At 49.9% G+C, this 26,314-nt stretch overlaps 4 protein-coding genes across 10 annotated transcripts; 2 read left to right on the top strand and 2 right to left on the bottom strand.

Moving 5' to 3' along the window:
* The first annotated feature begins 900 nt into the window (after positions 1-900).
* On the top strand, positions 901-5,964 carry LOC138614563 (C-1-tetrahydrofolate synthase, cytoplasmic-like). Of its 3 annotated transcripts, none has more exons than XM_069688084.1 (12): positions 901-1,135; positions 2,223-2,327; positions 2,437-2,521; positions 2,638-2,697; positions 2,801-2,821; positions 2,945-3,081; positions 3,676-3,776; positions 4,486-4,622; positions 4,706-4,817; positions 5,335-5,462; positions 5,738-5,803; positions 5,880-5,964. In XM_069688084.1, exons 2-11 carry the CDS (start codon positions 2,227-2,229, stop codon positions 5,789-5,791), a joined length of 936 nt encoding a protein of 311 aa, XP_069544185.1. In that variant the 5' UTR covers positions 901-1,135; positions 2,223-2,226; the 3' UTR covers positions 5,792-5,803; positions 5,880-5,964. The 3 variants fall into 3 exon arrangements, with proteins under 3 accessions (XP_069544185.1, XP_069544183.1, XP_069544186.1); XM_069688082.1 differs by having other exon boundaries at positions 2,801-2,854; XM_069688085.1 differs by lacking the exon at positions 901-1,135 and having other exon boundaries at positions 2,243-2,344; positions 2,801-2,854.
* An 84-nt stretch (positions 5,965-6,048) lies between these two features.
* Positions 6,049-10,953, bottom strand: LOC138614561 (uncharacterized). The gene is made up of 3 exons (XM_069688079.1): positions 10,526-10,953; positions 7,602-9,655; positions 6,049-6,954 (listed from the first exon to the last, which is right to left on the bottom strand). The coding sequence occupies exon 2, from the start codon at positions 9,595-9,597 to the stop codon at positions 8,185-8,187; it is 1,413 nt and encodes a 470-aa protein (XP_069544180.1). The 5' UTR covers positions 9,598-9,655; positions 10,526-10,953; the 3' UTR covers positions 6,049-6,954; positions 7,602-8,184.
* Positions 10,954-12,598: 1,645 nt separating this feature from the next.
* zbtb25 (zinc finger and BTB domain containing 25) lies at positions 12,599-18,565 on the bottom strand. Of its 2 annotated transcripts, XM_069688080.1 has the most exons (3): positions 18,415-18,565; positions 16,207-16,386; positions 12,599-16,081 (listed from the first exon to the last, which is right to left on the bottom strand). In XM_069688080.1, the coding sequence occupies exons 2-3, from the start codon at positions 16,377-16,379 to the stop codon at positions 14,902-14,904; spliced, it is 1,353 nt and encodes a 450-aa protein (XP_069544181.1). In that variant the 5' UTR covers positions 16,380-16,386; positions 18,415-18,565; the 3' UTR covers positions 12,599-14,901. The 2 variants fall into 2 exon arrangements, with proteins under 2 accessions (XP_069544181.1, XP_069544182.1); XM_069688081.1 differs by lacking the exon at positions 18,415-18,565 and having other exon boundaries at positions 16,207-16,717.
* Positions 18,566-19,341: 776 nt separating this feature from the next.
* On the top strand, positions 19,342-26,014 carry zbtb1 (zinc finger and BTB domain containing 1). 4 transcript variants are annotated; one of them, XM_069688076.1, is made up of 2 exons: positions 19,342-19,753; positions 21,044-26,014. In XM_069688076.1, exon 2 carries the CDS (start codon positions 21,048-21,050, stop codon positions 23,139-23,141), a length of 2,094 nt encoding a protein of 697 aa, XP_069544177.1. In that variant the 5' UTR covers positions 19,342-19,753; positions 21,044-21,047; the 3' UTR covers positions 23,142-26,014. The 4 variants fall into 4 exon arrangements, with proteins under 4 accessions (XP_069544177.1, XP_069544179.1, XP_069544178.1 ...); XM_069688078.1 differs by lacking the exon at positions 19,342-19,753 and adding an exon at positions 20,067-20,370; XM_069688077.1 differs by lacking the exon at positions 19,342-19,753 and adding an exon at positions 20,393-20,662.
* The last annotated feature ends 300 nt before the right edge of the window (positions 26,015-26,314 follow it).

Here is a 26,314-nt window from a genome sequence, read left to right as displayed (position 1 = left end):
CATAAAGATCTGGCGATTCAATATGACATTAATTTACCAACAAGGAAATAAAAGTTCAAAAAAGTTGATGCAGTCTAACAGGGTGAACAACAGCACTTTAATTCAGCAAGGAAGTAGGTGACGATAAACCGTCAGTTACATTAGAAGTGTCACTCAGATGAATTCAATGTTTTATACACATACTTCAATGAAACATGTTTATTGATTATCATTTTGAATATTTCAGCTGCTGCACGTTTCTCTTAGAGACAAATTATTATTAATCGTTTCATTTAATTATTATATTGTCTGTGTATTGAATTATTTTAACATATCATTAACTGTGGTTAAAAATTTTTTTTTGATCTGTTGACCCAAAAATCTGAATCTGAAGGTGAATTCTCTGCACATGTAGAGCTGTAGTGACTCCAACAGTTCCCAGAATGCACCTGGACTCATCAGAAACCACAGAGGGTGGGAAAACACCCTGGCTCCTCCTGCCCTCCTCTGAGGCTGCCCCCCCCCCCCCTGACAGTCTGGTCTCTGATTGGCTGAGAGAAGATTGGGACACACACACACACACCCCCCCCCTGCGGTTACCTCCAGTTTGACCTTTGACCTCTCTCCCAGTGTTCATTCAGTCCTCTGCTGGTTGGATTCAGTTCGAGGCAGAAACGGCTGAAATGCAACACACACAACATGCTGATAACACGCACACACGTCAGCAGTATGTGTGGATCGCGACGGATATGAACGAGAGGGTCAGCAGTCTGTCTGAAATAAAAACGTCCATAACCTCCGTATCTGCAGCAGCTGCAGGGACTCTGACAGCTGGAGATAAAACTTCCTTTAAAAGAGCAGGAACGACACAGTTAAAGGCGCCTTAGGCTTTTTTTTTTTCACAGGCGTGTTAAATGTGGTGGATTGGAGGTGTAAAGTAACAGACACTGTAAATATAAGTACTCGTGCAGCTCTTTGAGTGCACCACCGGTCAGTGTGTGGATAGGTGCGGCTGCCAGGCTTCACTCGGCCTGTCGATATCACCACAGACAAGTTTTGTCCCAGCTGAGCTTCCATACAGAGACAGAAAGTCCCCGAGAGTGAGCCAAACATCTGCTGCAGCTGTTTCCCCACTGCTGCAGTGTTCGTCTCTCAGGTAAGAAGCCGCTGCCGCTCTCCGTCTCCTTTGGAGGCGTTCGGCCTCTTTATTCAGCTGCACTGTGGAATCATGGGAAACTGTCAGGCCGCTGCTTGTTAACGTGGAACGCAGCTGCAGCTGAAAGTTTGAGGAATTATTTTCTCTTGCAAACTGCGGCGACACAACGTGTGCTTTTAATCATTAACATGTGGAGGTGGGTCAGAGGTGCTTTCATTCATTCTGTGAATCCGATTTAAGAGTGATTTAAAGACACTTTGACACTTTGTTAATAAGTGAGAGCTTGTAGCTGAAAGAAAATGTTTTAAGCATATGGAGCAGAAACAGTTAAAAAAAAGAAAAGAAGCAGCAGCACATCAGCTGTGATACTGCAGGTAAAGTGTCTAAAGTCTCTGCAGCTCATTCGGTGTCAGTTTCCTATTTCTATTTTTATTTAAAAGTTTGTTCTGCAGTAGTTTGATCAAAGAAGAATTCAAACCGAACAGCAGCAGTTTCAGCTGTAAGTAGATGGTAGTTTGTCACTTTGTCACACAACATCTGGAGGACAAACAGCAACCAGCTGTCAGAGCTGCACATTGAAGAACACAGTGTCATATCTGTCCACAAACTTTTGGCCATTTGGTTTTTGTTTTTCTAACAATCAAAACTATTTATTTGTAATCAGATCAATCAAAAGTGGGAGAAGGGGAACCAAAAAATGACGAGATCCGTAAAGATCCGTAAATGGACTGATTGATCAGTCCGGTTGTTTCCAGGTGTTCTCAAGTGTTTCTGGTTGTTTTCGGATGTTTCCGGTTGTTTTCAGGTGTTTCCAGTTGTTTCCAGTTGTTTCCAGGCGCTCTCAGGTGTTTCCGGCTGTTTCCAGATGTTCTCAGTTGTTCTCAGGTGTTTCCAGTTGTTTCCAGATGTTCTCAGTTGTTCTCAGGTGTTTCCAGTTGTTTCCAGGTGTTCTCAGGTGTTCTCAGGTGTTTCCGGTTGTTTCCAGATGTTCTCAGGTGTTACCGGGTCTTTTAAGGAGTCCATGTCTCTCTGGTTTCAGTCAGCTGATGTGTCTAACTGACGCTCTCTCCCTCTATCTCTCTCTCAGAGTCATGTTATCCTTGGCTGCCCTCTCGCTTCGTCTCAGGGCCTCTGGTTGCCAAGGAAGCAGGCGCTCCATAGCAACCGTCATCTCCGGCAACGAGACGTCTAAGTAAGTCCACATCTCAGGTTAGTCCACTTAGTCCCCGTCTCTCCAGTCAGAGATGCTAGATGACACACGTTAGACCCCTGAAACTGATCCAGGGTCTGTGATCCTGCAGGCTGGTGAGGGACCGACTGAAGCAGGAGGTGGACCAGATGAGGAGTCAGTTCTCAGGCTTCAGACCCAGTCTGGTGGTCCTACAGGTGAGTCCGGTCCTACACGTGAATTTGGTTTTACAAGTGAATCCGGTCTCACAAGTGAGGAGTCCGTGACTGAAGAGAGTGTGTTTCACCTCCTGATGATACGAAGTGTGTTTCAGGTGGGAGACAGAGACGACTCCAACCTGTACATCAGCACCAAGCTGAAGGCCGCAGCCCAGGTGAGTCCGCTGCGTTCTGTTTGCACACAACAACAGAGGAGCTGATGTGGATTCCAGCGTTTTGATCGGTGCGGCTACAACCTTTTCCGTTTCCTGTCTGCAGATTGGAATCGACGCGAAACACGTACGTCTGCCGAGCACAGCGACGCAGGACGAGGTCGGGCAAAAAGCTCTCTTCACCGTCTCTGATCGATGTCCGGCAGCGACGGAGGTCTGACCGCTTCTTTTTTTTCCTGTTGTCCCGCAGGTGCTGCGCAGCATCATGTCCGTCAACGAGAACCCGTCCGTCCACGGTCTGATCGTCCAGCTGCCTCTGGACTCCGTCAACCGCATCGACGCCGAGCTCGTCACCAACAGCGTCAATCCAGAGAAAGACGTGGACGGGTCAGAGTCCTCTTCATCTTTCTTCTTCTCTGGTCCTCACGTTTCAAGTTACCCACATCACAGAGCGTGTTCCTGAACGCAGCACAGCGATGCACACGGAGCAGCAGCATCAACGTCATCACTGAGTTCCTCACGTTAATGTGACCGCTGGCGCGTGAGCATTTGTGATTTTTCACCGTGGACCTGAAACTGGAGCAGAGAAACATCCGATTTTTGAGGAACAAAACCTTCAACTCGCTTACAGCCAAGTTGTTCCTGAGCCCATGCAGAGATTTCCACAACAGGTTCACTGCTGTTTTTAAGCAGTGCCGCCAGAAGATCACACCCATCCAATATTGTTTTTTGACTTTGTCCCTTGTATCAAATCTCCAGTTTCAGATCCACGGTGAAAAATCTGAAATGTTCACGTACCAGCGGTCACGTTAACGTGTGGAACTCAGCGATGATGTTGATCAAGAGACAAAACTCTGAACACTTCATGATGAAGGTTGTTGCTTCCTGCTGCTCCGTGTGCATCGCTGTGCCGCAAAACCTATTGATCGAACCTCGTGAATCATCATGAGGATAATAAAAATATTTTGTGTGTGTTTGCAGTCTGAGCTGTATTAATGCAGGGAAGTTGTCTCGAGGAGATCTGAACGACTGTTTCATCCCGTGCACCCCGAACGGCTGCATGGAGCTCATCAGACAGACGGGTCAGTCGGACACGCACTTCCTTTCAACACGTTTCACACGAGTTACATACAGATCATATCAATGCACTGAGGAAATGGGGAATAAATCCATTGATCCTGTGAGGCGTTCACTGACCGCAGCCTCATCCAACGGTTTCAGGAGACGTCCACAGTTGATTCGTGAACTGAGGTTTCTAACTGTGTTTGTCCCGGGAACGTTTTGTGTGAAGACGCAGACCTGCAGGCAGTTTGTCGATGGTCAGTTGTCGTAGTAACGGTGTGTTCACTTGGCTCGAAATGTGTCAGTGTGTTTGAACTGCTCGCTGGTCTTTGAGGAGCTGGAACTTACATGTAGTCATTTTGGTGGCTCAGATATCGGAGCGGCCGGTTGTCCAGAAACCGAAGGGTTGGCGGTTCAGTCCCCGCCTCCTTTGTAAAGATGGTAAAGGTGAGGCCCAGATGTGGACCTGGTCTCTGGAGTCCTCCATCCAGACCGATGCAGCTTCCTTCATGTAAACCAGAACACAAACATGACACGAGTTTAATAAACACCCACAGTTCAGAAGCTGCCTGAGAATCTGTCTGATTTTAAAGTTTCCATTAGTATCACAGTGATCAGTGATGTTTGCGTGATCACCCATGATGCATCAGGAGCTGCTCTCACACAGTTCTGTCAAAATATTCTGACCCCCATGTGGGCGCTCACCTGTGACTTCCTGTTCCTGTGCAGGTGTGTCCGTGGCGGGGAAACACGCCGTCGTGATCGGGCGCAGTAAAATCGTCGGAGCTCCGATGCACGACCTGCTGCTGTGGAACCACGCCACTGTGACCACCTGTCACTCAAAGACACCTGACCTACCTGAGCAGGTGACACAACCACACACTGATTATTCAGCAGCAGCAGCATTGTTAGTATTTAATGTCTGTGATGATGCGTTTCCTGTGTGCAGGTGGGCCGGGCTGACATCCTGGTGGTGGGGGCGGGCAGAGCGGAGATGGTGAGAGGTGATTGGCTGAAGGAGGGAGCCGTGGTCATCGACTGTGGGATCAACCACGTCTCAGGTTCAGAGACCCGTCAGCTCCTGTATACTCTGCTGCCTCGTTATTCACACCTGAGTGACTGTTGGAAAAATTACTCAAGAGGCTCGGTTCAAAATCAAACACATCGGACATTTATTCTTGCAAGAAGGAACACATACATGCACCCTCCGAGAGAGGAAGAAGAGAGCCTTCCCTCCTCTGTAGGTCAGCTTTTATACAGTGGGACAAACAGTAGACCATCACCCCCATTCCCTTTGTACCTGCTTTTGTATGGTAATACAGAGTTGGTTGTAGGTCACAAGATAGTCGTCAGTTAGATGCGGAAAGAATCACTTGCAAATAAGACAGAAAACAAAGGAAACTTTTCGGGGCCTGAGACTTTCCGGAGCCACAATGCAAACAAGAGGAAGAGACAAATCTTTCCTTTCCATCATATCCCTCCTGTTTATACAAAGTATGACATAACATGTACATAAAAAGGAAAAAAACAAAAAAATAAAAGAATCTTTCCATCTGTGACCTTTGACCTCTGCGACAGATGAGACGAAGGCCAGCGGTAAGCGGGTGGTCGGAGACGTTCACTACTCCTCGGCCAATCAGAGAGCGGGATTCATTACACCTGTTCCAGGGGGGGTGGGGCCCATGACGGTGGCCATGCTCATGGAGGTCAGATTTCTAATTTTACGATGTGTTTTCAATGACTTCATTTTTAGCTTGTTTACTTTATTTAATTGTGACCATCAGAATAAAATGTTGAAATTATTCTCTTTGACTGTTTTAAGTTTAATTAAAAATGAAACTCGTCTAATCTTGTGTTCAGTGTGATGCTCACAGCCAATTGGTCGACAGTCGTCCAATCACATCAAAGACATTCAGATGTTAGGGTTCTTCTGACGGAACGTAAAAGATGAACACCGACAGTTATTGATTTGTTGTTTCAGAACACGGTGACGAGCGCTCGCCGCTTCCTCCTGAAGAACCAATCACAGAGATGAAACACCTGACAGGTAAGACAAACCAGGATTCAGAGTCTCATCACCATCATCATCATCATCACCAATTTATTTGTTTGTTTATCTCCAGGCTGACAGGTGTAAAGGGGAGGAGTCAGACGTGGACAGGAAACGACCTTGTCTTGTTTCCGTCAGTTTAATTTATTTCCTGATCAAAGTGTTTGATTGTGCCGTCTTCGTTTAATTGTCCGAACACAATTTAGTGAACAAATGTTGCAAAATAAAAGTAGAAGAGTGAAACAAAAAGCTGACTTCCTGTTTTACTGTGAAATCCTGCTGCTGTCAATCAGCTCACGGCTCGTTACGAACTCCGACCTCCCCGAACCAAGAAAAAAACTAAAACCACCACGCTGACATCATAAATGGATTATTATTGATCAGTTCCTGCAGAGGAGACCTGGTCTAACTGGTCTGACTGGTTCTGGTCTAACTGGTTTTGGTCTGACTGGTTCTGGTTCTGGTCTGTCTGGTCTGACTGGTTCTGGTTCTGGTCTGTCTGGTCTGACTGGTTCTGGTTCTGGTCTGTCTGGTCTGACTGGTTTGTAACAAAGAAAAGCAGAAAATAAACAAAATGTTCAGGCAGAAACTTTAATTCACAAAAACTGTCAAATATTCCGATGAATCTTTCAGACATTTAGTGAGTCGTGTTTTATTCTCCTAAACTGAAGCAGAAGAACATCACGTTCACTTTAAATTATTTTCACAGAAACATCAACACCAATCCATTCTTAAGCGTAAAAAAGTTTGGCTCGCTGCTCACTTCCTGACATCAGAGAAGCTTTGCCCTGAGCTGTGACTGTCAGGCAGACGTCACTGACTCTGAAACCTTCTGCCTGTTTGTAAACTGATCAGACAAGTGAAGTTTACAAACATTGTGGAAATCATGTGTCTAAAATCGTTTACATCCAGCTGTCGGAACGTGATCATCATCTGAACTGTTTGGGGAATATTTCCTCCCTTATAGCTCTGGTTTTGGTCTCCGCCAGTTCAGTCGTCTTCAGAGACGGAAACAGAACCAACAGCAGCAAAAAAAAACATACGAACTTTGAAACACTTTACATACGAGGGTCGTTTAATAAGTTCAGAGAGTGTTCCTGTTTAAGAGGAAGTATGAGGAAGTTGCATCTCTTGATCAACATCAGCACCTGTCAGGAGTTCAGTTTTGTCCTCCATTTTGCCCCCGATCACCTCTCCTCCTGTGTCCCCTATCTTTGCCTGTGGCCACGCCCCTCACCTCCCGTGGCCACGCCCCTCACCGGTCCCAGCAGATGCAGCCACTCACCCCTGATCACCACCTGCAGGTGTGCTGCATCTCCCTGATCACCTCCCCAGACTATATGTAACCTGCCCCTGCACAACTCTGGTTGTCGGTTCATTGTTTGTTAGCCACCCGTCCGTCTTCCGTCTGCTCCCCGTCCGTCTTCCGTCTGCTCCCCGTCAGCTCTCTGTCAGTCCTGTTCCTGTTCGTTCCCGTTCCTCCGGCCTCTGTGTCTCCTGCGGATATCCCGGTCAAAATCACTAGTCGGTGGAGTTGCCCTCCCGGCTTGGAGGATTGTTGACGCCGTCCCTTCCGCTGGTCTGCCGGCTGTCCTGTTACCCGTGTCCCCCTGGAGCTGTCGGTTGAGTTGCCCTCCCGACTGGACGTAAAGTGGACACGCTCGGTGCCACCTTTTGGTTTGTAGTTTTTTCGTTTATTTTTTGGGACAATAAAGACAGTATTTTTGGAACTTATACCTCGAGTCTGTGTGCTTGCATTTGGGTCCTGGAAAAATACTCCACCACATAACAGCACCTGAGTTCCACACGTTTTTGTGAACACTGGTACATGAACATTTGTGATTTCATCATGGACTTGAAACACAAGCAAACATCAAATTTTAGGCAACAAAACCTTCAACTCACTCGCATACAGCTATGTGTTCCTGAGCCCATGCAGTGATTTCCACTACAGAAAAGTTGCTGTTTTTAAAGCAGTGCCGCCTGAAGATTACAGCCACACAATATTAGTTTCTGACCTTCTCCTTTCCATCACATTTTGGGTCCAATTTTTGGGGGGAATAGGAAATCCTTAACGCGCTGTGAGCGGGCATGCTGTCATGTTGAAGAACCCCGTTGCCATGGCGCCACAGTTCAGGTGGTTTGTGTTCTCTGGGTTTCAAAAGCTGCAGCAACAGACAGATAACTGAAGCAAAGTGAGACAACAAGAGCACACAGACTAAAATACAGCAGGGAGGTGCGTGAACAAACGTATGGAACTCAGGTGTTGATGTTGATCAAAAGACGACACTTCTGAAAACTTCCTCATGAAGGTTGTTGCTTCCTGCTGCTCCGTGTGCATCGCCGTGTGATGCGTTCCACAGAAACGGACTCTGAACTTATTGATCAAGACTCAAAGAGCCTTCACGACCCGGTTTAGTCCCGGAACATCTTCCGGTCCAGGAACACCTGCTGATCCTCCTGGAAAATGTTGTGGCTTCGACGGACGTCCGGACTCCTTCTCCACCTGACTCTGGATCAGAAGGATGGAAACAATTCAGAGTCGTGTTCTTCCTCTGCAGCCCGTCGGCTCTCGGCGGACGCAGGCGGCGGCGCTCTGCTGTTCCGTCATCAGCTGATCCACGGCGGCGTTCGGCGGCTCGGACCAGCGAGCGGGCCGTCTGGAGCAGCTGCTGCTCGCTGCGGTCGAAGCCGAGCAGGTGGAGGAGATGACCGTGGTTCTCTGAGGAGGAGCCGCCCGCCCAGCACTCCTCCTTCTCCTCCTCCTCCTCCTCCTGGGTGACGTCGTCCGGAGGGAAGAGTTCGATCCGGATGGAGGGTCCGTTAATGGAGGGCTGGAGGACCTCCGTCTTCTGCTCAGGAAGGATCTCAGAGGCTGAGCGCTGAACATCGAAGTCCAGGACGACGTCAGCCAGCTCACAGGGAACCTCGTCTTTCTCTGAAGACACGACCTGGACTGAAACTGGAGCCCCAGTTCGGTTCGTCTCCGTCAAATCCTCCTTGGCGGCTTCCGTTGCTGATTCGTCCGGACGCTCCGTCAGACGGACGCTCATCTCGGCCGTGACCGTCACCGCCTGCCGTTCCGGAGGTCCGTCCCTTGAACGCGAGGCGTCCTCGTCCTCCATCGCCTCCTCCGGGTCTTCCAGCGGGACGTCAGCCAATCGTCTCGTTCCTCCTCCGTTGAAGAATGTTTGCAGCTTTTTCCGAAAGCTCGGCGGAGGTTTGTCGCTCTGCACCTCGTCTCTCACTTTGTGAGCTCGCAGAGCGTTGGACGACGTCCTGAACCTCGCGAAAGTCGTCCTCACGTCAAACCTCGTCTTCGCTTTACCGTTTTCCTCTGTGGTGTTGGGCGATGCAGCGCCGCGCTCCTGCAGCGCCCCCTCTGGTGGAACACGGCCGTCGTGTTGCTGCTTCTCCGAACTTTCCTCGACTTTCTTCTTTCTGCTTCTGATGCAAACAACTGCTGAGGAGAATCTGCTCCACCACCTGCGTCTCTTCGTGTTTCTGATGTCGTCACACTGACCCTCGAATTCAGGTGGAATCTCTCCCTCCGCGTTGACGGTTTCTGTCGGCTCAGCTTCGCTCTTCGCCGCGGCGGATGAACGTTTCACTGAGGTTTCGTTTTTTTCCGTCTTCTCTTTTTGGGCCCGACCCTCAGGTCGGTCCTCCCCGATGCTCCTGGTCCTGGTTTTTCCCAACAGCAGCCTCGGAGGACCCGTCAGCTTCCGCTTCAATACGACTTTCTCTGCCCGCCGGACGTCCTCTCCGTCCTCCCCGTCCTCCGTTGCCATAGTTCTTCTCGGCGGCGAAGCAGTTTGGTTTCTCTGCTTACTCTGAAACACCTGGAGGCTGCACAGACACAGAAGCAGATGACACTCATGGTTGATTTACGACAGACGGAGCGGCAGATATTAAAACGGCTGATACGGGAGTCGGAAATCTGATTCACTGGAAATGACAACAAAAGCGATGAGACGTGTTGAAGCCAATACAAATTATTTCATTGAAAACATACAGCTTTGATCACTGAAGTCCTTTTAGAAAAAAGCAGCATATAAATAAATGACAGGAGAGTCTGCTTCGACTCATTCGATTATCCAGCAATGACACTAATACAGTTTCTCCTGGAAAACATTCAGTGTGTCGAATTGATCCAGTTTCACCTCCAGTGTAGAAATTCATGGAAGTGCATGTAAAACTCAAACTAATTTTCTTTTCATTTGTGCAGAAGCCGTTTTTTTAAGGAAAGCCTCAGAACGTCACAGTAGACGAGAAAAACGAAGTTCGCGATAAGTTTCAACCAAAGAACAAACGAATCCGTCTGAAAAATGTAAAACAATGTTTCATAAATTGTGTGATGAATATTCTCATTGATTTGTTTCATCTCCACAGAACAGAAAATCCAACAGATTCACGAACCAGATTTGATCCTCGTGAGGAAGATCTCAGCCGACACAAACGAACAGCTGATCACCTCCTTCAATAAGTCAGAAAAATCCCTGAAGAGATCAAAGAGCTCATCAGCGTTCAGTCATCTGATAAAGAGACAGAGGCACAAAGTTTCCTCTCTTCTTTCTCTGGCTGTAATCAATAAGATTATCTGCTGAGGAAGTGAAACCAACATGCAATGATGATGTCACCAATTATGCAGTGATGATGTCATCAGGTAGGTAGAGCGGCAGCTCATCGATCAAAGAGGAATAAGAGATCAAACCTCACCTGACTGGATCCCGGTGATCAGATGTGTTTCTCTGAGAGATGATGGGGAACGCCGAGCGGATCCCTCTGCTGCACCGCCCCAGTTTCCATGGCAACCGCACTGATTGGCATTTTGTTTTACACAAATTGGTTGTTCAATAAGGTGGTGGGAGGGTGTGGGAGGGGTGTGGAGGGGGGGGCAAGGGGGAGGCAGTTATGTCCCCCGGGGCAGAAGAACAGGAAGCTGGCTTTTATTTCCTCTAATGAGTTTTCTATCTTTAGACAGTTGGAGCGAACGTGTTGAAACACGCCAGGAACACACGTGATCCGTGTCGTCGTTCCAGAGAGGTTGGCTGCACACGGAGAAACACACGGACGTGTTCAGCACCGAGGAACATCTAACACACAACAAACACGAAGAAACAAACAACAACTACAAAGAAATCAAACAACAACAACAAAGACAACAAAAAACAAACAACAAAGAAATCAAACAACAATAAAGAGAAAACAACAACAAAGAAACCAAACAATAACAAAGAAATAAACAACAACAACATAAAAACCAAACAAGAAAGAAAATAAACAACAACAAAGTAACAAAACATCTGAAATGAAATAGCTATCTGAATAAAAGCTACAAAAATGAGCTGAACTGTTCCTTTAAAATAACCAGTGACAGAAACACAAAGTTCATCTGCAGACATATTGATCAGCAATCAGTCATTGATCTGCAGCAGCAGGCTCTGTGCTCTCATGTCACATGTTGTCTATTTTTAAAGGTGTGAAGATGAACCTCGGCAGCTTTTGTTTCTATAGAGATAGAGGGTAAAAATACATCCATCTGTCCCTAAGCAACAACACGCCAACCAACCAGATCCTCCGACAGGTGAGAGCACCAGGAAACATCTCAGCGGCCGTCACAAACCCTCAGTCAGGGTCTTGTCCTTCGGTTTCATCTGGTTTGAAATGTTGTGAGTCTCAAAAATAAACTTAAAAAAAACCTTAAATCATGTTTCAAGAACCCAAACTTTCTCTGTTCTGCTTCACCTGCTCAGACAGGTGAGACGTTGTTCGCTACAACCGCTCACATTGATGGAAACACAGCAGCTGAAATACAGCGGAACGACCCTTTAAGTAACTTCTCTTCCTTCTGTTGCAGCTTCACAGAGATTCTTTAGGGTTTTCCTGCTTCACCTTTCAGACTAAAAGCGTCGTTCAGGTTATTTTGGCCGTCTGTCAGTAGAGCGAAGGTCATCAAACTCCATCACCTGAACCTGAACCAACCTCCAACCAAAGCCTGCCGTTCTTTTCATTCACAACTTATTGTTTAACTTTTTTTCTGTTAAACGTTCTGTCTTTATTCATCGGCTGAATGTTTTCACAGCAGTCTGAAATATTTTTGAGAAAAAACTGAAACAATACTGTTTTACCTTCTAGTTAGTTACTAAATTTGCGTTAATAATAGTCAGTTGTAACATTTATTGCTAATCAGAATGTCAACGTTATTTGAATTAAGTTTCATTAATTAATTATTGTCAATGTTTTAATGACTAAAACATTAATTTATATGTGAATGAATATTTGTGTGAATGTTTTTCTGATATTGTTAGAAATAAAAGATTTACAGGAAGTACAGAATATTTTTTTTGAAAGACCTGCAGCAATGTAACGTGTGTGTTGAACATTTATTTTAAAGGGATTAAATGCAGATCCTGAAGGACGACAGTCGTCAAGTGGCTACTCGGTTTCCCAGAATGCCTCTGCTGACACCTGCAGATCAGGATTTGTTAGTGCACACAGACCAGACGAGTTCAAACTAAACTCTTCCATCATAAACCAACAGCAGAGAGGCAGAGCTGGATCACAAACCCAGGGTTCCCCCCAGACCTCCAGGGTTCCTCAAGACCTCCAGGGTTCCCCCAGACCTCCATGGTACTTCTATTAGTCATTACCCAAATCATTTATATAGATTTGAAGTTATCAGTTCATTAATTAGAAGATGAAATTTAAAAAAACACACAAATGACTATCAAACTGCAGTGCTGCACTCTGATTGGTGGAAAAACCAGTAGAGCTGCAATCTGATTGGTGGAAAAAGACATTTATTTACAAAACTTTACTGCTCCATCGATGAAAAAACAGACGTGTACGTACAAAAACAGTTGACACTGAACTTCCTGTTGTGATTTTTTCTTTACAGAGAAACACGGGAAAAAGACAACAGCACGACAACCAGACATTCACCAATCAATAATCAATAACTGGGAGATCGGCATCAATGAGTGCTGGCCATGTGTTGATGGGAAGTGACAGCATAGAGCTTTGCCCTCATTTTAAAGGACCATACCGCTGTTTTTTGAATTTTCTTGATTAATCGACTCGATCAATAACAGGAGTGCATGTTGGGACCCAAATGAGGGTCCCGAGCCCCAGATTGGGAACCACTGTTTTCAGCACAGTACAGAGCAGCATCAGGTTTGTCGGTTCATGTCCTCCATAAGGTCTGCTGCTCTTTATCCTCTTTTTGTTCTGCGATCAGTTTTTTTTGTAAGTTTTTTTTGGCACCACAGAAGGAAAAAGTAAGTCCTATGTTTGTGTATGTGTGTGTGTGTGTGTGGGGTGGGGTGGGGGGTGGGGGGTTTGATTGACAGGCCTGTGGTGCTGCCAGGTTTTAAAGTGTAGGTGGGCGGGGCATAATTTCCTCAGATTCCACCCCTCGCTGCTCCCCAGGTCGTCCAAATATTGGTCAGTTCTGGTTCTGAAGACGGCGACGGCTGAAATGGAATCGGAGGCTGGTTGACATCACGGTGACACCACGGTGACATCACGGTGACATCACAGTGGGTTGCTGGTTGATTGTGCGGACCACCGTCCTTCCTGGACCAGGAAAACAGTTTCAAGCAGGTGCAGGCGGCGCACCTGGACTCTTTCTGTTGGGGGATCAACATATTTACGAAACGTTTCCTCGCTGCGTTAACGGTGACGACTCGAGCTCGGTTTCACTGCTGCCGTCACACCAAGGCACTGCTTTCATGTTTCCCCTGTGATCAGCAGGTCTGAGGCTCAGAGCCAACCAACACGTCAACATCTGTACATTAAAGGAACAGTCCAACATCTTACCGCGTGCTCTGCACCGCCGGCCGGTGCAGACGATCCCGTTTTAAAGTCTGCGCTGGTTTGTTTTCATTGAAATAAACATAAACCAGTGAAAAGGGGAAAAAAATTAATAATAATAACAATCAGCAGGAGGTGACATTAATGTGAGTTCAGAGCTGCAGCCATCGATGATTCTGCTCGTTATTTTCTTGATTAATCAACTGATCATGATGGCCGGAAATAAGTCCAACAGTCCAAAACGCCGAACGACAGTGCGAGGGAGGATCAATAAGTTCAGATTGTTTTCCTGTTAACGCACACGGAGCAGCAGGAAGCAACAACCTTCATCAGGAAGTATTCAGATTGTCGTCTCTTAATCAACATCAGCACGTTAACGTGACCGCCGAGAACATTTGTGATTTCAACACGGACCTGAAACTGGAGCAAAGAAACAAAAGATTTTTGGGGGAATCAAATCTTCAACTCGCCCGCTTACAGCCGAGGGTTCCTGAAACCCGTGCAGTGATTTCCGCAACAGAATCGTTGCTGTTTTTAAAGTTCACAGGCAGCCAATATTGGTTTTCAGCCTTTGGGGTCAAATTGGGTCAAACTGGAAAACTTTGACGCGCTGTGAGCGGGCGTGTTGTCATGTTGGACAACCCTGTTGCCATGGCGGCACAGTTCACGTGGTTTATGTTCCAAACTGACAAAGAGGAACTAAGAAGAGCACACAGACTAAAATACAGCAGGGAGGGAAGGACAACGAGGGACACGTGAAACCAATCAGGGGGCGGAGGAAGCACGAAACCCAGACTGACCTCAAGACTAAGAAGCAGAAAGGAAATCCGAACCAGAACAGAACCTCCGAAGGTCCCGGGACAACTCGGTGTTGACAGTCTGACTCTGTGGGGACGAATTCACAATTCCTGAATTCATTATTGCGTCCTCCTGCGTCACTGCGCACTGAACTTATCGATCGACCTTCATATCCACTAAAGTAAGAAACAAATCTTTTTTTTTTGTAATCGTTGTCAATTAATTGACTAATTGTTTGAGGCTCTACTGAACTCGTCGGGCGGAAACAGTCGGAGCCGGGCAGCTGACCGCGGCGCCACAGTCTGGTCACATGATTGAAGCACACACACACACCTGCACAGGTACAGAACCATCGGACTGCAGCCGAGACACAAACGGAACGACGACACAGAGTCTCCTGCTTCGTCTCGTCGTTACCGGACACCAGCAGCACCTGCGCACTCACTCACGCTAACGTCCCTCCACGATGTCATCTGATGACGTCATTCGACGGGCACGCCGTCCACGCTCTCCTGGGAGATCTCGGAGTCCAGGGAGTAGCAGGAGCTGCCGTTGTCTTGAGTGTCCCTGTTGACCTCCTCGGAGAGCCCCGCACCGGCGGCGCCGGCCGAGGCTCCTCCCCCGGGCTCCGCGGCACCCTCGCAGAAGTGGGCGGAGGCCTGGAAGAGCTGGCTGCAGAGGCGGTTGTAGCGGTGGTAGCGGGACGGCTTCCCCGTGTGGGTGTACATGTGCTCCTGCAGCTGGTTCTTGTGGGAGAAGCGCAGGCTGCAGACGGCGCAGGCGATCTTGCGTTTGCGCGAGTGCAGGGCGGTGGGGGTGGGGCTGCTGCCGCCTCCCCCGCGGCTCCTCCTCAGCTCAGCGGCGAGCTGGTTGGCGAGAGCCTGGCTCTGCCTCAGCGCCTCCTCCAGACATCCCGCGTCCAGCTGCTCCTGGGCCCCCGGCGGTCCCTCCTCCGCACCGGCGTCCAGCTCTCCGCCCTGCGACAGCCCCTCCATCAGGCGGGCGGGGTCGAGGGCGTGGCTGAACAGGTGCTCCCGCAGGCCCTCCGGGGAGGAGCAGCGTTCTCCGCAGCGGGGACACAGCAGGACCAGGGGTCGGTCTTTGAACAGGAGGCCCTGGGTGGGACTGCTGCCCTGGCCTGGCGACGGAGACCCCGCCCCCAGGCCCTCCTCCCCCTCGCCGTCCTCCTCCTCCTCCACCCGCTCCTGCTTGATACGAGTCGAGATGTCCGAGTCGTCTCCGGACGCCACGGAGCAGACGTTGCGCAGCGCCGAGGCCTGGTGGTCCGAGGAGACCCCCTCCAGGCCGACGGCGAGGGACAGCTGGGAGTGGGACCGTCCTCCCCGGCCCGAGGACCGCCCGTCCTCAGTGGCCCCGCAAGACACCCCGCTGGTCTTGGGGACTCCGGCCCCCTCCTTGTTGGCCAGCTGGGAGGAGATCTGGATGCCGTACAGGTTGGACATGCGCACCACGTCGGTGGCGGCGTCGGCGGCGCCCTCGCCAGGTTTCCGGCACAGCTGGTAGGCGTGAAGGAACTTGATCCCGTCCTGCAGGCGGCTCTGGTCCACCGGCTGTTTTGGACACATGCCGGTGTACATGATGTGCAGCAGGTAGCTGAAGACGTCCGGCTGGATGTCCGTGGGCTGGATCTTTATACACTCGCTGAGGACAGAGAAACGAGACATCATCGGTAATCAGCGCGTTGATCAAGAGGACGTTTGTGGCCTGAAACTGTCCAGGTGTTTATTTTGCCCCTCCTCCTCCTCCTTCTCCTCCTCCCTCCTTACCTGGACTGGTGGATGAAGATCATCTTGAAGTAGTTGGAGAAGGCGGCCAGCACGGCTCGGTGAGCTTTGAAGTAGACGTTTCCGATGGCGACGGTGCAGTCACACAGGAAGCCGAACTCTCTCTGGACGTTGAGCTGCTGCAGCAGGAAGAGGCTGTGAGACGACACCTCCATGACCCGTCTGAAAGACACGGACGCCAACGGGAGAGCTGAAACTGTTCATACAGCGCTTCCTGCGGTGCAAACACAACTGAAGCTCCGCCTTTCCAGCAGGACGGTTTGGTCAGAGCACCAGCTGTAGCATGCTAGCACGGTTAGCCTTTAAAGCTGCACGACGTGTTAACTCCCACTACACGTTTTAATCTGCGACTTCTGACAGGTGGAACAAAATAAAGGTTCATTCAAACCAGATGTCACAAACCAACCAGGTGTATTAACGACCAACCAGGTGTATTAACGACCAGCCAGGTGTATTAACGACCAGCCAGGTGTATTAACGACCAGCCAGGTGTATTAACGAGGAGCCAGGTGTATTAACGACCAGCCAGGTGTATTAACGACCAGCCAGGTGTATTAACGAGGAGCCAGGTGTATTAACGACCAGCCAGGTGTATTAACGACCAGCCAGGTGTATTAACGAGGAGCCAGGTGTATTAACGACCAGCCAGGTGTATTAACGACCAACCAGGTGTATTAACGACCAGCCAGGTGTATTAACGACAACCAGGTGTATTAACGACCAGCCAGGTGTATTAACGACCAACCAGGTGTATTAACGACCAGCCAGGTGTATTAACGACCAACCAGGTGTATTAACGACCAGCCAGGTGTATTAACGACAAGCCAGGTGTATTAACGACCAGCCAGGTGTATTAACGACCAGCCAGGTGTATTAACGACCAGCCAGGTGTATTAACGACCAACCAGGTGTATTAACGACCAGCCAGGTGTATTAACGACCAGCCAGGTGTATTAACGACCAACCAGGTGTATTAACGACCAGCCAGGTGTATTAACGAGGAGCCAGGTGTATTAACGACAACCAGGTGTATTAACGACCAACCAGGTGTATTAACGACAACCAGGTGTATTAACGACCAGCCAGGTGTATTAACGACAACCAGGTGTATTAACGACCAGCCAGGTGTATTAACGACAACCAGGTGTATTAACGACCAGCCAGGTGTATTAACGACAACCAGGTGTATTAACGACCGGCCAGGTGTATTAACGACAACCAGGTGTATTAACGACCGGCCAGGTGTATTAACGACCAGCCAGGTGTATTAACGAGGAGCCAGGTGTATTAACGACCGGCCAGGTGTATTAACGACCAGCCAGGTGTATTAACGACCAGCCAGGTGTATTAATGACCAGCCAGGTGTATTAACGACCAGCCAGGTGTATTAACGACCAACCAAACGACCAGCCAGGTGTATTAATGACCAGCCAGGTGTATTAACGACCAGCCAGGTGTATTAACGACCAGCCAGGTGTATTAACGACCAACCAGGTGTATTAACGAGGAGCCAAGTAGATTTATTTATTGTTATTATTTATTGGTTTATTTTAAACATCTTTGTTCACACTTGCGTCAGAAACAGAACTCGTTCATGTTCTCTGACTTTAATGTTCACCGAGGTGAACGTCCACTGACGCCTGAAGAACTGTTGAAAACTGTCCTTTAATACTGGCCGGTGTCCAAGAGGCTCCGCCCACCTCCAACCTGAGCTCAGGTGTAATAAAACTTGACTGAGAACACCTGCACACGTGACCTCCGACCTCAGTGAAGGTCACCTGCACATCAGGCTGCACCTGACACTCACACACACACACACACACACACACACACACACACACACACACACACACACACACACACACACACACACTGTCACACACGAGGGTGGGGGTGGCGAGGTGTTCCCGTGTCTTTAAATCACAACAATCATTCTCTGACCCAAACACACCGGAAACAAGGACACCGGCGCGAGCCAGAGACACCACAGCCAACGCGCGTGCACGTCGAGTCGCGCCCGTCGGGCTGCAGCCTCCTCCATCCTCGTCTCATTCGCATTCAGCCACAAACACGCACGTCCGCATCACCTACACGCACGCACACCTGGCGCGTGCGCACGCACTCCCTCCGCCCAGCACACAACCTGTGTCTGCGCGTGTCGTGCACGCGCGCCGTTAATCGGCCTCTTACCGCAGAAACGAGCAGATTGTCTTCAGGATCCGGAGCCGATTTGTTGCTGCAGCGATGATCTCGCGAAAACCCGCGTCACGTCTCGCGAGAGGAAGGGTCAAAAGGGGCTGGTCACGTGCTCAGACTGTGTAACCCGGTAACATGTAATCAATAATCAGAAACGGACCTCCTAATCAGCTTCAACGTGTTTAAACAATGTAAATTAAGTAAGAGAGATTTGTTTTGTTTGTCACGGTGAATACTTTATACAACGAATGAACAGGAGGGAGGTGAAATAATAATATCAACAAAAGTCAGAACAAAAACAACAACAATAACAATAAAGAATCATGACGGTATTTTGACATTGCAGCCGTTTAGTTGTAGAACATCAGGTTCTGACAGGTTTTAATGTTATAAAATGTAAAACTCCTGCATTATACATTATAAACCCAGAAGTAGATGAATGTAAAAAATAAAACATCATCAACAGATTTTTACAGAATCAGACGATGAAAACTCAACATGAAGTGAAGTCAAAAGTCCGGAGTCCTCCTGCGGGACCAGAACCACACGGAGGAGGACCGGTTCTGGTTCTTCAAAGAAATGAGGCGGAGTGAGACGTCGCTGCTGCGTCATACCTCTGATCCGAGCCTCATCTTCGGTTCTCGGAAATCAGCTCCGAGTGAGACATCTCTCTTGTTTCCTCCTCTCTGACGGATCCGGTTGGCACGTAACCCCGATTCACCCCGTTAAAGTTGCGCAGGAAACAGCATGCTGCGTTTCCGGTTAGTATTTTCAAAATAATAGTCGTATTTTCGGGTTGTTTGTGAATGTTCTCGGTCATCCAAGGTCGTGATCACTTTTATCCGAAGGCAGCTGGAGGACTCCTTCTCCTGTCGCTCTGTCCTCGTGGGCCCGGTGGTGGACGGTTCTGGTGGGTTCTGGTGGGTTCTGGTCGGGGTTTGTGGGTGGTGAGAGTGAAAGAGTAAACACTGGGTCGGTGTGTGGGCTTTCTGTACGTCGGTGAGGCTTCTGTCATCTTCAAAACTAAATTCAATTAAATAAAAATAAAAAATAAAAATATATATATTTTACTTTGAAGGTCAACCTTCTGGCCGGAAATGCTCTGCTTTGTTTGCCTCGTGGTGGGCACTTGACGGCGCGGCAGTCTGTGCGGAAGTTCTTTCATCCTGCAGGAGGAGAAGAAGAAGAAGAAGAAGAAGAAGAAGAAGAAGAAGAAGAAGAAGAAGAGGCTCCTCCGTCTCAACTTTCCGGCCGAACACAACACACCGTCCGGGGAGGAAACTCCGGAGCCCCGGTAACATCCGCAGCAGCAGCTCCTCCTCCGGTACCGACGGTGAGTCGGCTGCTCTCTGCCCGGAGTGCGGAGCCGCCTGCCTGGGGAAAGTTGAAGGGGTCCCCGCGGCCTGCTGCTCGGCTAGCTGAATGCGGGTGGCAGTGCGGGGGTGGCGCGGCTGTTTGCGGGAGAGATAGCGCGCGGAGCGTCATCAGCGGCGTTTACGTGAGCGACCACTTCCGGTAGGGATTTTCAAAATAGAAAGGCGTTTCAAGAAATGAACGATTCAGCGCTTCGCCGGAACTTCCTACGTCCCTGAAACGTTGGTGAACTTTTCATTTTGAACGAACCTAAACTAAATCTCGTGCCACCCTCACGGACTTCATTACTTGTCCAGATTTGTGCTTTTTATTTTGGAGGTTCAGCCGAGTAATTTCCGTTGTGGGCGATGCTAACAGCGGCTAGTTTACCGCAGCTAACCGCCGCCGAGCTGTAATCTCCATTTTAGCTCGTGAGTGCGACCGGCCTCTCCCCTGCTCGCCGCCCGGACTCGGCTGTCTCCTCCTCGGCCTTCGCTCCCACGGCCTCCCGCGGGCCTCACCGGAGCTCCAGCGGCGTGGTTTTTTTTTTTTTTTTTTTTGTTGTGTTCCCGTGTTTTTGATTAACAGCTGGTGACCGTGAGTGCGGGAGACTGGAGGATCTTATTTGACAGCTTTTTACCACAGAGTCTGGTTGGACGTTTTGACGTGACGCCCAGCAGATCCGTTTTTACTGTCACCGGATTTATTCCGTTTATTTCGGTGTTTGTACAGCAGGGCCGGAGTCACCTTCCTGGGGGGCCCCGCCGGTGTTAGGTCTAGTTCGGCCCCTGCAGACCCCTCATACACATGCATACGGTTTAAATCATTGGCGTGCACCGTCAGGACTGCTGAAACAGATTCATGGTGAAGTCTCACAGATCAATATCTGGCAAGTTTCTATGACCACTAAGTACGCTTTCATTGTTTTATGACATTTTACACATCAATCAATCGGCGATTATTAAAAAAGACCCATAATATTTATAATAAAGACGGTATTTTCCCAGGATCAAATAGTACGAAAGTTTCTGTCATAACTTAACTCTTAAGGTCCTGATTCCAAACTATGAATCTGATCGTCTTAAATTATTGATCTGGTGCCAATCACAGTTCACACGGTCAGTAAGAGAAGTTGTGTCTTCTGACACATCTGATGAGTCAGCGGGACGAGCGCTCGCTGAGCTCAGCCAGACAAAACGTTATGAAATCCCCTGCGATGCACTCGGTCGACCACAGACGAAACCTCACAGTGTTCCTCTGTCCCCTGCAGGGCGATGGCGAGGCCGAGCCACAGCGATCACGTCCTCCAGCAGCTCAACAACCAGCGCGAGTGGGGCTTCCTGTGCGACTGCCTCATCGCCATCGGGGACATCTACTTCCGGGCGCACAAGGCGGTGCTGGCGGCCTGCAGCTCCTACTTCAGGATGATGTTCATCCGGGACCAGCAGGGGGCGGGACGTCTGGACCTCAGCAACATGCAGATCAGCGCCGAGTGCTTCGACCTCATCCTGCAGCTCATGTATCTCGGACGCATCGTCGTGGGGAGCTACGAGTTCGAGGAGCTCAAGGCCTCCATGGCGTACCTGCAGATGTACTACATCCCCGACTCGCTGGACGACCTGCGGGACATCAGGAGCTCCAACCTCACGCCGTCCTCCTCGGCCTCCTCGTCCTCCTCGTCCACTTCCTCCACCGGAGCCGCCGGCGGGAAAATGATGTTCGGAGTCCGCATGTACGAGCAGCAGAGGCCGGCGGCTCCGGAAGAAGAACGCTTACCGACGGCCGTGAACAGCAGCGGCGCCGGCGGCGGACGTCCGGCCGCTCCCGCCGCCGTCAGCAGGCCGGCGGCGGCGGCGGTGGCGGCGGTGGCTGCGGAGGAGTTGGTGGTGACCACGCCTCTGATCGCGGCGCCGCCAGCTGCGGACGGAGCCGTCGAGCAGCCGTGCGACCTGAGGAAGAGGTCCGGCGGCAGGAGTTCGGCTCTCAAAGACCGTCCCAGATTCGGCCGCACCTACACCTGCGACGACTGCGGCTTCGTCTTCAGCTGCGAGAAACTCTTAATCGAACACATCCTGACCTGCACCAACCGGAAGGCCTACCATCCGCCCAGAGGCAACGCCGACGGCGACAACGACAGTAAGGCGGAGAGCTCCGCCTCCGAGAGCACAGAGGAGCACAGGGTCGTCTGCAAAGGCGAGGACGACTGGCCCGAGGCCAAGGCCAACTCTGACCTCGGCATCAGGTCGGTGGCAGCCGGGACGGACGGCGAGCCCGGGTCCACCCGGAGCATCAAGACGGAGCCGGAAGAAGGCGTGTTCCCTGAGATCGAGGTGGTCCGGATCGGCGAGTACGGCGGCAGGGACTGTAGCGCACGCCTCGCTGACGCCAAACGCAAAGACTCGATGCGGGAGAAGATGGTGTCGGACCGCGAACCGGAGCCCGGCGTCTCGGGTCTGGAGAACAGCAGCGAGCCCTTCGAGGGCCACATGTCGAGCAGCGACGATTCGGGAATCCCCGCGAAGCTGCGCAAAGTCAAAGAGGAGAAGCAGGACGCCGACTGCTCCCCCTGCGAACTCTGCGGCGCTCTGTTGACGGAGGAGGACAAGTCGGCCCACTACCTGTCCAACCACATGGGGCACATATGTGCTTGCGGCAGGTGCGGCCAGGTGCTGATCAAAGGCCGGCAGCTCCAGGAGCACGCGGAGCGCTGCGGCGAGTCTCACGGCGGCGAGTCGGACTCCCACGGAGAGGACGAGGCCTCCCTGCTGGAGGAGCCGCAGGGGATGGAGGAGGGCCTGCTGGAGGCGGCCGACCTGGCCTGCCCTCACTGCGGCCTGCTCTTCCAGAACGAGAGCCTGGCGCTGGAGCACGCCCTGTCCTGCCACGACCCGGAGCTGTTCCGCCCCGTGATGCTGGAGGAGGGCGGCGGCGGCGGCGAACCGGACCACCGGCGCAAGCACTTCTGCAGCATCTGCGGCAAAGGCTTCTACCAGCGCTGCCACCTGCGGGAGCACTACACCGTCCACACCAAGGAGAAGCAGTTCACCTGCCAGACCTGCGGCAAGCAGTTCCTGCGCGAGCGCCAGCTGCGGCTGCACACCGACATGCACAAGGGCATGGCGCGCTACGTGTGCCCGGTCTGCGACCAGGGGACCTTCCTCAAGCACGACCACGTCCGACACATGATCTCCCACCTGTCGGCCGGGGAAACCATCTGCCAGGTGTGCTTCCAGATTTTCCCCGGCGGAGAGCAGCTGGAGAAGCACATGGACGTCCACCTGTACATCTGCGGCGTCTGCGGCGAGAAGTTCCGCCTCCGTAAAGACATGCGGAGCCACTATAACTCCAAGCACACCAAGAGACTATAGGAGCGGTCCGCGCGGCCGCCGCATTTATTACCAGTTTGTTACTAAAAAAAAAAAAAAAAAAAAAAGCCATAAATGTGAGAACAAATTATGCACTTGAACACCAAAAAGACACCTTTTTAATCTGCACTTTTGACGTATATGCATAACCTAAAACGGGCGTTCACACTGCGAGCCGAGGGGGGAGAGGGGCGGCGGCGGTTGGTCGCACGGGTATGACTCGTGTGGGCGGAGCCTTTGATCGCAGTTTTTTATTTTGTGCCAAGTTTGACAAGGTTGAGGTGACGTTCGCCTGCTGCTGACTCAGGATCGGACGAGACATCTCGGGCGAGAAACAATCACGTTTGCAAAGTCGGCGGTTTTTTACCGCTCAGCTGACCATCATATTTAAGAGAAGCTTTTTATACACAAGTTGAGATCTTTACATTTCCGGTCGTTTGACCGTCTTTAAGTTCCCAGAGTCTGCGAAGACTCTTCAATCCGTCCAGAAGCAGAACTAAAGTAAGAAAATGAGCAGGAGCTGGAACCAGTTTAACGTTGTCAGCAACGTACCAAAGTCGGCGTGGATCCCGTCGATATCAAACTCCCAGCATGCCTCTCCACCTCGCAGTGTGAACTCACGACGAGACCGGCGGTGAACTCCAAAAGAAATGAAAACTGAGGTGTCCTCGGGGGGGAACGGCGCCCCCCGGTGGCTCCTGATTGTTCGACCGGGGTGGTGATGAAATAATAAACGGGTTGGTCGTCGTAGCCGTGAGAAGACGCCCAGTTGAGATTGTTTTTGGAGTGAACTTCCCGTCTGGAAAAGGTCCGCGGCGCCTCGAGCCCGCAGCCGACGTTTTCTAGCTTCGATGTCAGCTTATTCCCAGAAATACTAAAGCGTCCGCGGACGAAAAACTGGCCGAGGTATTCGTGTCGTCGTCGCCGAGCGCGAGACTCGAGTTCCGCTTCCTGATTTATTTCCGTTTGGACTCGTCGGTTTCCGTGCGGCTTCACGTTCAGCGCTCGCTGTCCAACATGCTCTGTGATTGGTGCCTTTACTGTAACACTGTTTCCTTCCTGTCTTATTCACAGTGATGCATGATGGGGGATGGACAGGCACGGGTAACGACCCCTCCTTTCAAAGTAAACGCGTAAACGGCGGATTATTAAAAAAAAAAAAAAAAAAAATTCCCAACAAAACACTAGAAGCGTTCGGCTCGTTGGAACCAAACCCGCCGGACTTTATCTTCTGTTCGACTCTCCTTTGCCTTATGAGTCTTGTTCACTTCAGAACCGGTTCCAAACCCACAAAGAGCGGTTCAGAACCAAACCGGACTGGTTTCTAACAAACCCGAGTCCGTACGCACGGTTCTTTGTCTCAAACAAAATACAATACGGTGCCTGATGTCTGACCGAGGTTCTGCCGAGGTTCTGCCCGCCCGCCGAGCAAGAAGAACCTTCTTTATTTTATAAGTTCCGTAACACTCGGTGAGGTTTTATCAGCGCATGCTTGGTTGCAGTTAATTGGACTCACTGGCTTTGTTTTACGGCCGGGTTCTGCTGCTCTGCATCACGCGGTGAAACGCAGAGCTGTCATTGGTTGAGGGAGAAAGTAGAAATGACGTCACATAGAAGCGTGAACCGAGATTAATATGATTCATCGTTGAGCTGTAAACCCGTTAGGTATTCAGTTCTAAACAAAACCCGGTTAGACCGACCCAAAGCAGGACGAACCAGTTCAAACCAGAACTAATTCAGATGTGGCCGGACCGATTCAGTCCAAATCTGAATCAGTTCAGAGCAATACCAGTTTGACATCATAGTAAGGAGTCCAATGCTGACCGGGTCAGAACCAGCCAAACCCAGCACTAACCGCCTCACAGCCAAATTCAGTAGTCTGAACCAGGTTTCAACTCACCCAGATATGACGGAACCAGGACAGACCAGTTCAGAACCAGTGCAGTCCAGTTCTGGGCCACATGTTTGTGCTGGTCTTCTGTGTTTCAGTTCACTGGGATTCTTCTGCTGGTCTCAGACAGCAGCTAAACTTCGATCGGTCTCAGACGAGAACTCGGTCGATCTGGTTAAGAGGTTCTGTGGCCGTTCGGACTTCCGACCGACAGGTTCTCCTGGTTGATTCTGGCGCTGATGGGTTTTACTTCCTGTGCACTGCAGAGTCAAACTACTTTTAACACAAACTTCAGCACAAATGACCCAAACGGTTTTAACACGGATCAGAACCAACAGAAACCAGTTCAGAAATACATGAAGCAGTTATAGTTCTGCAGGTTTCTGCTGCACTTCAGTTGTTCTGCTAAATATTTTCAGTCACAGGATTTAAAAGCCATCCTGGTTCTCACAGAACCTGGATCCTGTAGATCTTGATGGATTTGAAGGACCGAAACGGTTCCAGGTACCCGACCCGATGTTGAGCTGTGTGATGTTTGATCTGAAGCTTCCTGGTTTTGTTGCTCGGAGGTTTTTCTCTGCTGTCTGAAGTCCGTCCGTCTGAAACTCTTAATAAACCGAGTGAATTTCTGTTTGTGGAGAAACGTCTCCGTGTTCGGTGTGTTTATTCACAGGAGGAAGACTCACTTCGTCATCACTTCAAATCGAGGTTTCAGTTGTAACTCTGCGCTGAGGTAAAGCTTCACACGTGGATATTTAAGAGTTTCCAGATGCTTAGATTCAACATGTTTATTTTGTATATTTCTGTATTTTCTGACATTTTCTCTGCCGATATTTCAGAAACTGTCATGTATTGATGATGGAAATAACCTTTGAGTGCAGCCTCGGTTCTCTGTGATGGAATAATGTAACCTGAGGAGGTAATTACTTACAGAATTAATGTTAATCAGGAAACTAATTACTCTTATTAAAGTCTTTTTATTTTTCGAACGCGTCATTCCCAATAAGATTCGAGCCTGCAGTTCACTGTGTGTCCACACGGGGGAGCTGCAAGACAGGCTGTTAAACTGTGTTTGCTCACGTCCACAGAGAACGATGGACTGACTGTTACATCACAGGATCTGACCGCCTGGAACAAAAATCAAATCAGCAAATAATTAGTGTGGGGAAGGTGATCATTTACTCCGGACAACACTTGGAAAATCTGCAGCGAAGCCCCACATCCAGAAAAAACAACAACCTTAAGTCTCCAAAAGAGACCGAAGACTCTAAAACGGGATATTTAA

This window comes from Brachyistius frenatus, unplaced genomic scaffold (genome assembly GCF_029030835.1).
Source record: "Brachyistius frenatus isolate BFR_SWC_R1_liver_20210118 unplaced genomic scaffold, ASM2903083v1 Contig_523, whole genome shotgun sequence".
NCBI classification, from domain to species: Eukaryota; Metazoa; Chordata; class Actinopteri; family Embiotocidae; genus Brachyistius; species Brachyistius frenatus.
Note: the sequence above shows the minus strand (reverse complement) of the source record. Positions and strands in the feature narration are given on the sequence as shown.

Bases quoted from the DNA above. Each gene is read 5' to 3' on its own strand.
- LOC138614563 (XM_069688082.1), top strand. From the start codon at position 2,227: ATGTTATCCTTGGCTGCCCTCTCGCTTCGTCTCAGGGCCTCTGGTTGC. The intron at 4,818-5,334 runs GTTCAGAGACCC...CCTCTGCGACAG, and splicing joins TGGGATCAACCACGTCTCAG to ATGAGACGAAGGCCAGCGGT. The intron at 5,463-5,737 runs GTCAGATTTCTA...TTGTTGTTTCAG, and splicing joins CGGTGGCCATGCTCATGGAG to AACACGGTGACGAGCGCTCG.
- LOC138614561 (XM_069688079.1), bottom strand. From the start codon at position 9,597: ATGGCAACGGAGGACGGGGAGGACGGAGAGGACGTCCGGCGGGCAGAG.
- zbtb25 (XM_069688080.1), bottom strand. From the start codon at position 16,379: ATGGAGGTGTCGTCTCACAGCCTCTTCCTGCTGCAGCAGCTCAACGTC. The intron at 16,082-16,206 runs GTAAGGAGGGAG...CTCTGTCCTCAG, and splicing joins ATCTTCATCCACCAGTCCAG to CGAGTGTATAAAGATCCAGC.